Source organism: Leguminivora glycinivorella, chromosome 10 (assembly GCF_023078275.1).
Source record: "Leguminivora glycinivorella isolate SPB_JAAS2020 chromosome 10, LegGlyc_1.1, whole genome shotgun sequence".
In the NCBI taxonomy this organism is placed as follows: domain Eukaryota; kingdom Metazoa; phylum Arthropoda; class Insecta; order Lepidoptera; family Tortricidae; genus Leguminivora; species Leguminivora glycinivorella.
The window spans coordinates 3,672,646-3,686,076 of NC_062980.1; the positions used below are offsets into that span (position 1 = coordinate 3,672,646).

The window sequence follows — 13,431 nt, forward strand, 5'->3', positions numbered from 1 at the left end:
AAAACCTTGAAAAAAAAAGTTTTTTTTCTGGAGTTTGTTTTTTTTCTAAAGTACGAAATCTCAAAATTTGCAAAGCAGTTAATACTTTTATACGGTTTTTTAGACTTAATGTCAACTATTAAACGAATTTAATCAAATAACTTTAATTTCTGGTCTTATAAAAATAACATTTACGAAATCTGTAGTTTTGGTAGTTATCACTATTTACTGTTGGCAACACCACCGCCTCTCCACGCTGCACGCAGCATCGGGGATTCCCCAATAAACGTTTGTATAATGAATGTTAATCAAATTAAAATGTATGTTTTGTTATTGAAACAAGTTACAAGTCACGAAAAACCGGTATTGTCGAATTATTTGTTCATCTGAAAAAAAAAACCATATTTAGAAAAAAAACCATGGTGCTCGGTTTTTTTTCATGTTTTTTTTTTTCATAATTCTGAAAAAAAACATTTGGTTTTTTTTCTATTTGCAACCCTATTCGTACTGTATTTCACATACCTACAAATAGCCAAACAAATGGATTTCAGTTATTTTTTAAATGTTATCAAGAAAGTTTAATATGTCGAAAGATACAGTCGGATCACGCAGTCTTGATGATTGTAATAATGTATATCAAGAAATTAAGAAATACTTATTACAAGACATAGTAAAAAAAATGATACTACATCTAATAATACGAAAAAATACGTTTTATAAAAGCGCCTTTCGGTAACGGTACTTTTTTAAACTCTAGAAATGTGTTTTTGATGTTGATGAATAGTTGATATTACTTTATTACACTTTAGACTCTTCAGTTCCACATAATACCTAATGAATTACTAATTATATCGTTTAGAGCACAACATGATAAAATAAGTGATAGAGACGTTACAAAACACATAAGGTTTAAAAAGCTATAAGTAAATAGTTTACCGCAAAATTAAAGTTGTAAGTAAAGAAGACATTCCCTGTTATTCCATGCAAGTGCAGCGTAGGAAGATAAAGGGCCCTATTATATACATATATAATACATATAACATCTTATGTACTAAGTATCTTAGCTCCGCTAAAATAAAATGGAAATAATAATCGTAACACAATGAACCAAACAATACGTACTAGCAATTAAATTTTCTATATTAATAAACAAGATTCATTGCTCTTATGTGTACACTGTACACAAAAATATAAATACAGCTGAAGTTCCGTAATTACTTAATTAGGTATGTAAACAGGACTTTATTGACTGATACATTTAGGTCGTGTATACATTTTGGTACTTTTATTGTATTCATATTGCTGATTGTACATAATGGTATTGACAGAAACTTGTAGTCATATTTACACACGGCTATAAAGAAGAAAATATAAATTTAGTTTCATTACGTGATTGCACCAAAAAAATACATAAATATTAAGAGGGGGTCGTACGAAATCCTCGAAAAGTGCATTCGGCGTTTAACAAATGCTGCTCACATTTCTAAATTAAATGAAATAAAATAAATGGAGTTATTATCTTAAAGAGTGTGTCTACAACTTTTGACTATTCAGAATCTCTAATTATTAAAGGTATAATAAATAAACCCACGCAAAGTTGACCTAAAATGAGAAAAACGTATGTCGCCGTTTAGTAAACTTTGTTAAAAAAATTCAATACTTTAGTTATAACATTAAGTGATTCTAAAAGCCAGATAAATGGACTAGAAGTTTTGAGGTTTTTTATATTTTTCCTCTCAAAGGCAACAAAGAAATTTTACCTTAAATTTAAACTATCGTAAAATTTCCATACATTCGCCATTGCTGTCAGAATTCTCCTTTCGATTAGATGCCGTGAGCGGCTCGTCGGAGGCAGACGTGTCGCCGGTCGCTCCGCGTTGACAATTAAATTTGACAAATATTTTGACAGAAAATAGTGTACGTACACGAAAAACCATACCAGTGTAAAACTGTGCTCAAAATAAATAGGGTAAATCAAATATGTCAGGTGGAGATCCAATCTCATTTAAAATTTAAAGGTGCATGGCTTGTGCATAAAAAATAAATAAAAATATATCACATTATCAAAGAAAATAACGAACACAACCGAATGAGTATAAATGATTTCATTCTAGTTCGGTTAAATTGAAAAAAAGTTTAATGTTTTGTTTTACTCATTGGAATACATTTTCATTACGCTGGTATTAACAATACGTCATTTTAAAAATATATATGACAGTACCTACGTCAAATTTTGTCAACCAAACTTCACAGGTTGTATGTAAACAATTACAATTTAATTTATTCATACATATTCAGATACGTATTAATCGATTCTTACTTAGAATAGAAAAAAGGGAATGCGAGCGGGTATAGGTATAGTGCTTCTGGTTCAAATTTAATTGTGTATATAAAAAAATGACTCAATTTCATTAAAGATTTACTCTGTGCATACCGCGAACACGTAACCGTAAGTTGAAAACAATAATAATTATAAATCACCTAAATACATCGTTGTTTACAAAGCGCTTGTTTTGAATGGCACTTCTCCACTCAACTAAACCAAATATTCATGGAACACCAGCTGTTGACCAGCATAAATGACTATGAACAGCCGTGCAAAAATATCTGATTTTCTATAGTGGGCCATAACATAAGTATATGACGACATGTTCCCGGCAAAAATTTGTGATGCTCCGTGACCGGCAAAAACATCGTCTCTCTTTCTAGCGTCTCGCGAGCGTATAGCGTCGGGCCAACTGTATGGAAAAAGACGCCGCGTCAGCGCGGCTTAGCCATACAGTTGGCCCGACGCTACGATCGCAAGACGGTAGATGTGGGAGGGTCCTTATCCGCATACATATCTGATCGGGTCGCTTAAAAATATTTGATTCTTTATAAAAACCTAAATTACACTTTCACCCGCATAAATATCTATCCATTGTTAAAGCAAATATATATCTTACGGGCTAGAAATCATTAATATGTAATTAAAGTGCAATAATAAACCCTACCTGGTTGCCTTACAGCCGTAAATTGTATGAGGTGATTTGACAGTTCACGAAAACGAGCCTTTATACAAGCTTTTATTATTTATTTTTTTAACTTGCCTTGTTAGTAGGTATGTTAGTTTGAGTCAAAACGTAGAAGCTAAATTTGACCCACTTTCCGGTTTCCAATTGAGCTGAAATTTTGCACACCTATGTAAATCAAGTGACAATGCAATATTATGGTATCATGGAGCTAATCTGATGATGGAGCAGAAAGGTGATCATAGGAACTCTGTTATGAAACGTCGTATACCCATTGAGTCAGGGGTTTTTAAAAATGTCTCGGAGAACAATAAATATTTTTTTTTGCAAAAAAAACTTATTATAAATTGGGAGGTGTAATTTTTTATTATCTCTTACATAGCATTAAGACGAAAAATCGACCAAGAGCGCGTCAATGTAGGGTTTCGTAGTTTCCGACATTTTACATAATGACAATTTTTAGGGTTCCGTAGTCAACTAGGAACCCTTATAGTTTCGCCATGTCTGTCTGTCCGTCCGTCCGTCCGTCCGTCCGTCCGTCTGTCCGTCTGTCCGTCTGTCCATCTGTCCGTCCGTCCGTCCGTCCGTCCGTCCGTCCGTCCGTCCGTCCGTCCGTCCGTCCGTCCGTCCGTCCGTCCGTCCGTCCGTCCGTCCGCGGATAATCTCAGTAACCGTAAGCACTAGAAAGCTGAAATTTGGTACCAATATGTATATCAATCACGCCAACAAAGTGCAAAAATAAAAAATGAAAAAAAAATGTTTTATTAGGGTGGGGTCTGAGATTTTTTTTAATTCCAACCCCAACGTGTGATATATTGTTGGATAGGTATTTAAAAATTAAAAAGGGTTTACTAAGATCGTTTTTTGATAATATTAATAGTTTCGGAAATAATCGCTTGTAAAGGAAAAAAAAAGTGCGTCCCCCCCCTCTAACTTTTGAACCCTACGTTCAAAAAATATGAAAAAAATCACAATAGTAGAACTTTATAAAAACTTTCTAGGAAAATTGTTTTGAACTTGATAGGTTCAGTAGTTTTTGAGAAAAATACGGAAAACTACGGAACCCTACACTGAGCGTGGCCCGACACGCTCTTGGCCGGTTTTTTTTTTTAAATTATAAATGGGCTTACTCTTGACCACAGACTAGCCAAAGGCAAAGACGTGGCCTACGATGGATTGAGCTCGCCCAGAAGATGCCTGTTCACTCTTGACAATTTAATAAATACCGTAATTTGGGGTGAAAAGGGTTCCGGGGTATATAATGTTATTATATTTCTTGACATATTCCTTCTATTTTCCGCAATCAAAGTAGGAAAATAATATATTATGTTTTTTTTTATTATTATTATTGGTATTTAGGACAACAGCCGTAAATATTCAACTTACATAGGTATTTTTACATAGTCTTAGGCCAATAACAGTTATCTGTTGAATGAAAAGTATTATACACAATATGTTACTAAAAAAAAATGTGTTACATATTTAAAATTACAGTGAAAATGTGCAAGCCACACATTTTTATTTACAGTTTCATGTCTGTCAAAGTTGACGTTCAAATTTATTGGATTTTTACTCATTTTAATCGTTCATTATCCTTTTGAATGTGTATACACTTCTAAAGTTTATGTATAACAGAAAATCATAAGACATATTTTCATTTTTATAATGGTTTTCATGAAGAAAGCGATGCAACTGTGTTGGGGAATTTTTACGGGATGAATAAATATCCGCGGCCTGAGGGGTGAATGGGATCAGGAATGGGGGAATCGGGTCGCAAAGGGGGTGAATAGGTTTACGAAGGGGCTGATTAGGGTCGGAAGAGGGGTGAATTGGGATGTGTGGTCAATGCTTGTCACATTGTATACAATAACTTACCTAAAGTGGTATTTTTATGAATGACCTCTCTGTATATGGACGCAATTTATACGTCAATGTATTGCTTCGTAGTTAGACTAGATACAAGAAATTAACACTTAGAAATGTTAATCACACTTCTGTCTACCTCCACGTTTCTACTTAAGTCCGCAAAAATCACCCATGGTTGCTATAATATAGACGGATTACTTTAAAATAAAAATCATAAGTATGAAACTATACAACTAGGGAAGAAATAAAATTATTTTATTGAATCATTTTTGATTTGTTCTTTTTCAAGTTTATATAAATAATACATTTTCAATTCGCTCAAAGGTTGGAAGAGATCCCTTATAGGGATAAGTTCGCCTTTGTACATCATAACTATACTGTATTTTTATGTCCTAACTTGTCTTATGTACAATAAAGTGTTCACATACATACATACATATATTGAAATAGATATCATACACGAAAGAAAAAACGACAAGGCCCACGGTGGCTGAGCCGGGAATCGAATCCGGGTCTTCAGCTTACGCAGCTAACGTTATTACCACTAGGCCACCAGGCCAGGTTAAAAAAACCGGCCAGATGAGAATTTATTTTCGCACAATTGTAAAACTAAATTATTTTTACTAGTTACCTCCAAAATACCAAATAAAATTGGGCTACATAGTACATCGTTTTCTGAAGATTTTGGGTTCATGGGGTCGGAACGGGTATAACTAACGTAATTTATGGTGAACTGGGCCAAAACCGACTTTTGAACGTCGATAGCCGTTTTTTTATATGTGCCATGCTAATTTTTTACACAAAAAAATCTTCCGGCAGTGTGAACTTCGGTTTGTCTTTGAAAATATGTCGTTTTATTTAGTAATTTTCGCTCACCCTAACGTTGGAGTGAATAGGGTCGGGAAGGGGGTGAATAGGGAAAAGGGTTGACTCTTTCGGATTGCGAACAAAATATGACCTGTCACGAGCGTATTATATTTATTTTACCAAAAAATAAGGATTAAATATGTTATGAGTGGTCGGTAATGAAATCTACACATATTATGATAACCCTTAACCAACCTTTATAGTTAGATGGTGCTCTGACGCGGTGAATAAGTAAGTATGGTCGTGGGCAGTGCGGATAACGTGTCAAAATATAAGCATAGTTTATTGCTATTTTTCATGTTTAAATAAACTTATAAACTAACGTAGTGGGTATTAAAGTAAAAGGTTCACAGTGAATATTAGGTTGCCAGAAATGTGTTTAGCTATACCATTGTATTGAATTTTGTATCATAAAGTCAAACTAGGTATTTACTACTAAGTAATGATTTACTCTGTGGGGTGTCTTTGATCACTTGCATGGGGTAACATTGACCATAATGACACATAGTTAATTATTGTCTGATTTTGTCACGGTACTTGTTGAGGCTGATAATTTGATCGCTTCTTGTGATAAATATTGAAATAATTGCAAAAAAAGTTGGTTTTTCGAAGATGTTAATTTTTATTCTTGATCAAAGTAACCCCAAAATAGCGTTAAAGAGTTGTAATATTTGACTGCGAACCATTCTTTTTATCTTTTCTTGACATAAAATACTTTTGTAAGGGATTACATTCGATTATCATTAAAAAAAATATATAGTGTATCAAAGTAACCCCAATGTCAGTTTATGTTTGATCACATCGTTTTTTTCTGCGTACATTATTTTATTTATTTATTTATTTATTTATTCCTTATTGCACATAAAAAAATAAGTACAAATGGTGGACATAATGCCTTAAGGCATTCTCTACCAGTCAACCACTGGGTTAAAAAGAAACATTTCATACGTGCAGGCATTGTGACAGAAAACAATAATCCTGATATCACTTATTTTGTTACCTTGTTAGCTTTTTAGCAGGAAAAGACTGAAAAAACCGGCCAAGAGCGTGTCGGGCCACGCTCAGTGTAGGGTTCCGTAGTTTTTCGTATTTTTCTCAAAAACTACTGAACCTATCAAGTTCAAAACAATTTTCCTAGAAAGTTTTTATAATGTTCTACTTTTGTAATTTTTTTCATATTTTTTAAACATATGGTTCAAAAGTTAGAGGGGGGGGGACGCACTTTTTTTTCCTTTAGGAGCGATTATTTCCGAAGATATTAATATTATCAAAAAACGATCTTAGTAAACCCTTCTTCATTTTTAAATACCTATCCAACAATATATCACACGTTGGGGTTGAAATGAAAAAAAAATCAGCCCCCACTTTACATGTAGGGGGGGGTACCCTAATAAAACATTTTTTTCCATTTTTTATTTTTGCACTTTGTTGGCGTGATTGATATACATATTGGTACCAAATTTCAGCTTTCTAGTGCTTACGGTTACTGAGATTATCCGCGGACGGACGGACGGACGGACGGACGGACGGACGGACGGACGGACGGACGGACGGACGGACAGACAGACATGGCGAAACTATAAGGGTTCCTAGTTGGCTACGGAACCCTAAAAAGTTGATGGTCCCATTTTTTTTCTTCCTTAGTTACGTTACGTTTAACACTTTCGAAACCGGGCTCTACGCGGCGCTACGACATTTTCGCTACATACGGGGAAACCCATGTAATCGGCTACGCTTCTACGAGCGGTGTACCCGACAGTCGGGTTCTTGGTAGCGAAAGTGTTAAATTCCCAAATTGGTCAATGTAACCCCAGTTTACGGTAGACACCGTCAACCTATTCTAATAATTCTCTTTTTATTTGAAAGAAAATTCGTTACGATAATATGTATATAAAATATGCAATCTAAGATAAAAAATGCTTTTCATATAGTTACAAACTTAGTTCAGATTTTTTTGTACAACTTTTAAAAATTGTTCTACCTATCAAGTTCAAAATAATTTTCCTAGAAAGTCTTTTTTCTACTCCCGAACTATTATTCGTCATTTACAGGGTCGTGCATACATCTTTAAAACCCTACATAAAAGTCTATTCCCCAAAGCCAGTGTCCGCCGGCTTTCCGCGCATGCGCGCAGTATCGAAAAAACTGAAAACGCATTGTTTGGCCCTGTAACCATGGCAACGCCTTATAACGATACGGCGCGCGTGCGCGGAAGGCTTTGGGCAGCTGAGCTGACAGTGCAAACCTTTGCGTCAAAATACAGGAAACAGTGTGAATTTCACGAAAGTTATTCGAGAAACCTATTAACAACTAAGTGCATGGTCGTAGAAAAAGTATTGTATGCAACGGTGTTTAACTGAGTCAAAAAATACTCGTGGCGTCTTAATAACAATTTTCGGCTTCGCCTCAAATTGTTACCCACGCCACTCGTCTTTTTTGATCTCCTTTAAACGCCTGTTGCATAAAATACTATTTAAAGTTCTGCTTTTGAGATTTTTTCATATTTGAGAAAACAGCCCTTATGGCCTGAAATACGGCATACGGCAGTGATATTGACATTGACATATGCTTTTTCGTATTTTGATGGTATTTTGACTGCACTGTATTTTTTGCCATGCTAATTTGAACCTTATCTCTAAGCGATGTTTTTTAATTTTCAGTTACATCACAGATGTGTATGACATGACATCTAGGTATTTTTCCATTTAAAAGAAACTACAAGGGGCTTTACAGACGTGGCGACTGCAACTGGTACAGGGCCTAAGCCATAATTTAAAATTATATTGTGATTTTTATATGTATTTGTGGTTTATTTAATACTAAGTATGAGTTTCAACATTTTCAACTCAAGGAACTGAAATTAAGAGAAGGGACTCGGAAATTGGGTAAGATCAAGAGTCTGATGCAGATGCCGATGGCAGTATTGGATAAGATAAGATATGCGTCGATATTCCCTGTCTTTCTTTGTGTCTCTGACATGACTGCTGCTAGCTGTACTCTATTCATTAGGTTTTTATTTTATACACATACTTTATTTTTGTATCAAAATAAATGATAAATTGATAAAAAACCTAACGACCAAAAAGAATAAAGTACCTATCTGTTAGTCTTTAATACACCCCGCATATACGTAATGCACAGCACAGGCCTCCGAAGACCGGCAGGGCAATCATGGTCGCGCGATAAATGGTATAACATCGGGCCGTCCCTATCGCACTTACAAATAGTGTGATAGGGCTGATGGTTTATCATTTATCACGCGACCATAATTGTCTGCCTGGAGGTATCGGCCTTTAGCCCTTCACACACGTCTTTGAATAATGTTTGCGGGGATAGGCAGGCTGACGATTTTTAATCTAAGTATAGAAAAGTAACGCAAAATGAAGTGCAATGTAAGTAATTTGAAATACACCTAGATAAACAATCAATTGAATAAGGAACGTTATCTACATATTTAGGTAAATTTAAGTCACATGAGACATGAACAGAGAAGGAAAGCTAGATGATGCGTATTTTTTCTCTGTCTTCTTGTATGCTACCTTTTTTACAGTTTTAATTTCTCAAAGGAGGTCAGTAGTTGACTACAAACTCAAAATAACACTCTTGAAAAAAATTAAGGGTCACTGACCTTTCACAGTAAATTGAGGTAGTGTGAGTGAAGGGTGTTTGTGTGTGTAATGGGGTAATTTGACAGATTCTGAAAATTCTCCCTGCTCTACCCCCTCTTGTGGTACAGTCAAGTGTAAAAATATGTCCTACTCTTAAATCGACGAATTAAGAGCTATGAGAGATATTTTAGAGCTACTTTTTATATCCATTTTCACACTTCACTATATAAGGTTAGACATAAATACTATAAATGGTATTCTTATTTCTAGTATCGTACAACACCCCGTACACCTATAATTTATAGGGAAAATATTTCAAAATACCGGTGCTTTAAATGTGTCCTGCAGGAAGGTAAAGGCGTGAGATGATTTACATTTTTTTGGTATTTTACCTGGGACTTCGACTATTTTTTACTCTGGGACTTCGACTATAATCTACTCACTCGGGGTTCATGCTATGCCTTCAAATTCTTTGTTTCTGATTTCACACATGATATTGCCCCAATCAACAGTAACTATATAATAGAACAGAATGTCTTTCTTTACCATTGTTCACACATACAAGGCATATCAAAATTTATAGTAAAAAAAAACCGTTTCTCGATGCCTCCTTATCCTTTCTTCCCAAGCGCAATCAGGGGCGTATTCACCCAGTGCGAACCGGGCAAAATACGATGTTTTATACATACATACATATAATCCCTGTATCACATAAAGGGGTAGAGCACGTGTTTTTTTATACCAAGGCAAAAATAAAAGTTAATTGAGATTTTGTATGAACATAAAGACATATTTTGATATGCATCGCACATATGTATAAGAACAATGCTAAGAGGGCACCGCTATAGATTTTTACTTTGGAAATTTGATATGAACTGTGACTGTGAAGTGCACATGCTTCTCGAAGCCGTGAGGTTATTTCTATTCAGCCTCAAAACGGGGCATATTCACCCTTATTCAAATCCCTGCAAGGTCCAAAACTCATGCTCTATGCTTCCCGAACCCCATTGGTGTATAATTAGAAAAATACTGACTTTAATATTCAGAGTTTTAATATTTTAGAAATTTGTTTGCAAGTGATATGAAATAGTATTTTGCACTTCATGTTTGCAATCAGAATTAATAAATATTAATATTATGTCAATTGCGTGCGTGAATCAGCAAACAATCAATTATGTATGTGCTTATTCAACTAGGTGTAATTATGTAGAAATAATTGTTTAATTATGTAAAGATGACTTTATCGTCAAAGCACGCACTGGAAAATTTGAAATACCTAATTATCTTTGTGTATCCAATAATGTTATTTTTTCAAATAATTGTCGTTAATAGCAGTTAAATTTACTCCTTGATTTTAGACTAAACCATAGACCGCCTTAGAGCAACCCCACACTGGCGTGTCCGAAGCGTTCACGTCTAGGCAACTCAATGGCTGCTATAACACATCGTAGACGCAACGGCCCAGCGACGCCATTTTGCATAGCGACTAGACATCGATCCTCAAGACATTAATGCGGGGTGGGGCCTTAAGAAGACAACTGACGCGCGCGGCTAAGGCACTGGTCCCACTAAAAGCTAGTTAGGGAGCTATCGACGATAGTACGAACAAAAGATAGTCCCTCCCGTGTAAATAAAATAGAGAGCGAGCGATTTGTAGTTCATCGCTCGGCGACGAACTGTAATTCGCTCGCGCTGACATCGCATCTTTTTATTTAGACCAGAGCGACTATTTTTTGTTCGCTTCTACTTTTAGTGGGCCCAGTGCCTATAACGAACACTGACGCGCTGCATATAGGCGTGACGTTCAAAGGATTAAAGAAGACATTTTTGCAACTTATTATATGTATATTCATATCTCTATTATGAAAATAGTTATCTTTATACCTATTTTTGTACCCCATCTAATTATACACCAACGCACACACAGTTAGTACACACACGCCCCGTCCGACTTACTATCGGCGCCTAGGGGTCTAGGCTGTGCCTCATCTGAGACAAGTGCTGCTGCAATAGGCCTGCGCTGACGGCCGCGTAGTTAAACCGCTGGAAATTGCAACACCATCACCGTGTGCCGGTTTACTATTTTAAATATGGCAACTATTCTTTTCGTTACATGACTGACACTAATAGAAATAAAAAATAGAGATCGCAAAAAACAAAAATAGGTAGTTTGTTCTAAAACTTTTGAATTCAGTGTTCATCAGTGATCGCAATGATTAGCCAAAAGACGCGCAATAATTTTATTTTAATTATTTTATAAAATTAGTTATTACTTATTAAGAAATTATTATTCTATTTAATGTAACGAAAATAATCGAATCATAAACATTTAGATTTAATTTCCTATTTTATTGTTAGTCATAAAACAAAAGTTTAGATGGTTCCGGGTACAAATACAAAACAATCTTCGTGACATTATGTAAATATAACCATCTTTAATTTTGATAGTTACACTTGAGTAAACAAAAATATTTAGCTAATATTCTTAAGTTGCCATATTTAAAATTTGTAAAAGTGTAAAAACGAAAGAAGTGACATTCCTTCACCAAAATAAAATAGTTTGTATTTCATTTTTGTTTTCTACCCCACCACCTTAACTAAAAAAATATTTATAACAAGAATTTCCACTAAATGACATAGGCGAAATACTTGTTAAAAAACACTCAAAATAAAATAAAAAGTACATTAGTGGAAGTAAGTACAGAAAAGAAATCAGTATGTTTTCTACTGATTAAACATTAATAATTAATAACGAAAATAAAAGTAATGCAAAACTAAAACTGCGCAGTCTTCATTCCATCGAAGCAATGCACATAAAGCGCACATCTAACACTTGCGACATCAAATATTTACAACATTTTTTTTTACAATTCAGCATTTTGTTGCTGCTTGCGGTTCAAATATATTTGACATATAAATCTTTCTGCTTCCTTCTATTTACTAAGCGAGTTAAATACCTATACAAATATTATTGGCTGCTCGTAAACTATTCATTCGCGTTAACGCTAAAGTCTCCGCCAAACATAAGCGTATTGAGAGCGTGGCGTGAGCGGGGCGCAGCGCTGGCGGCACGTTCTCATCGCGCCCCGCTCACACCACGCTCTCAAAACGCTCATGTGTGGCGGAGGCTTAAATATATGTTCTAAGAAGTAATCCTAAGCTTTTTTTAAGGCATTGAAAATTTTGACAGAAACTTTGTACTTCCCTGATGATTAAGTTAGGTTAGAAAACATCATAAAATGCTATCAAGTTTGCAGTACCTCTGATGCCAAACAATTTTAGTTTAATGGGTAATAAGTTTAAATTTGACAGTCTATTTTTTCATTGACTATCAAACCCACACTAAAAATACTTTCAAATTATGGGAATGGTTTGTGCGATTTCCCAAATATTAAAATTCACTACCGGTGTCCCTTATAAATGAACCCAAACCCATCACCTTATTTTTTCTTCTTCATCGAAACACTTTGCCGCAACACTAAGTTGCTAGTCGGGCCACAAAAAGCAAGTACCTTTTATACGGAAACACACGGAGTTGACAAAGAAAAAAAACTATGGGAAGACCACTCCTAGTAGGCTGTGCGCCTTTTTACAAGTTTTTAATCAACTTGCCTTGTTAGTGTGTTAGTGTGCGTCAAAACGTAGAAGCTAAATTTGACCCACTTCCCGGTTTCCGATTGAGCTGAAATTTTGCACACATATGTAAATCACGTGACAATGCAATATTATGGTATCATGGAGCTGATCTGATGATGGAACAGAAAGGTGGTCATAGGAACTCTGTCATAAAACGTCGTATCCCCATCGAGTAAGGGGATTTTTAGTAACGTCTCAGAGAGCAGTAGATGACTGTTGAAAGATAGGTACAGTCGGCGATAAAAAAAATCCAAAAAATATTTTTTTGTAAAAAAACTTATTTAATTATTGTGTGCGTTTCATTTCAGTGTCCCTAGAAAACGTGGTCTACGATGTAACGGAACTAGAGCGCGGGATGGAACTAGTCCGACGAGAGTGCGAGGCGCACCGCGCCGCCGCGCCGCACGTGCGGGACTTCCTCAACAACGCGCACGACAAGCTGCGCCGCACGCGCACCGAGGTCA

General features: G+C 35.4%; 1 protein-coding gene across 3 annotated transcripts in view; it reads right to left on the reverse strand.

Annotated features, from left to right (window-relative positions):
• Nucleotides 1-13,431, reverse strand: part of LOC125230711 (formin-like protein) — a 152,277-nt gene that overhangs the window by 3,577 nt on the left and 135,269 nt on the right. Inside the window, exon 17 of one of the 3 annotated variants that reach the window (XM_048135969.1) lies at nucleotides 11,288-11,374. The exons of the other annotated variants lie outside the window; for them this stretch is intronic. Coding sequence (XP_047991926.1) covers nucleotides 11,297-11,374 — 78 coding nt within the window. The 3' untranslated portion in view covers nucleotides 11,288-11,296. The remainder of the gene's footprint in view (nucleotides 1-11,287; nucleotides 11,375-13,431) is intronic. 3 annotated transcript variants of the gene reach the window in all.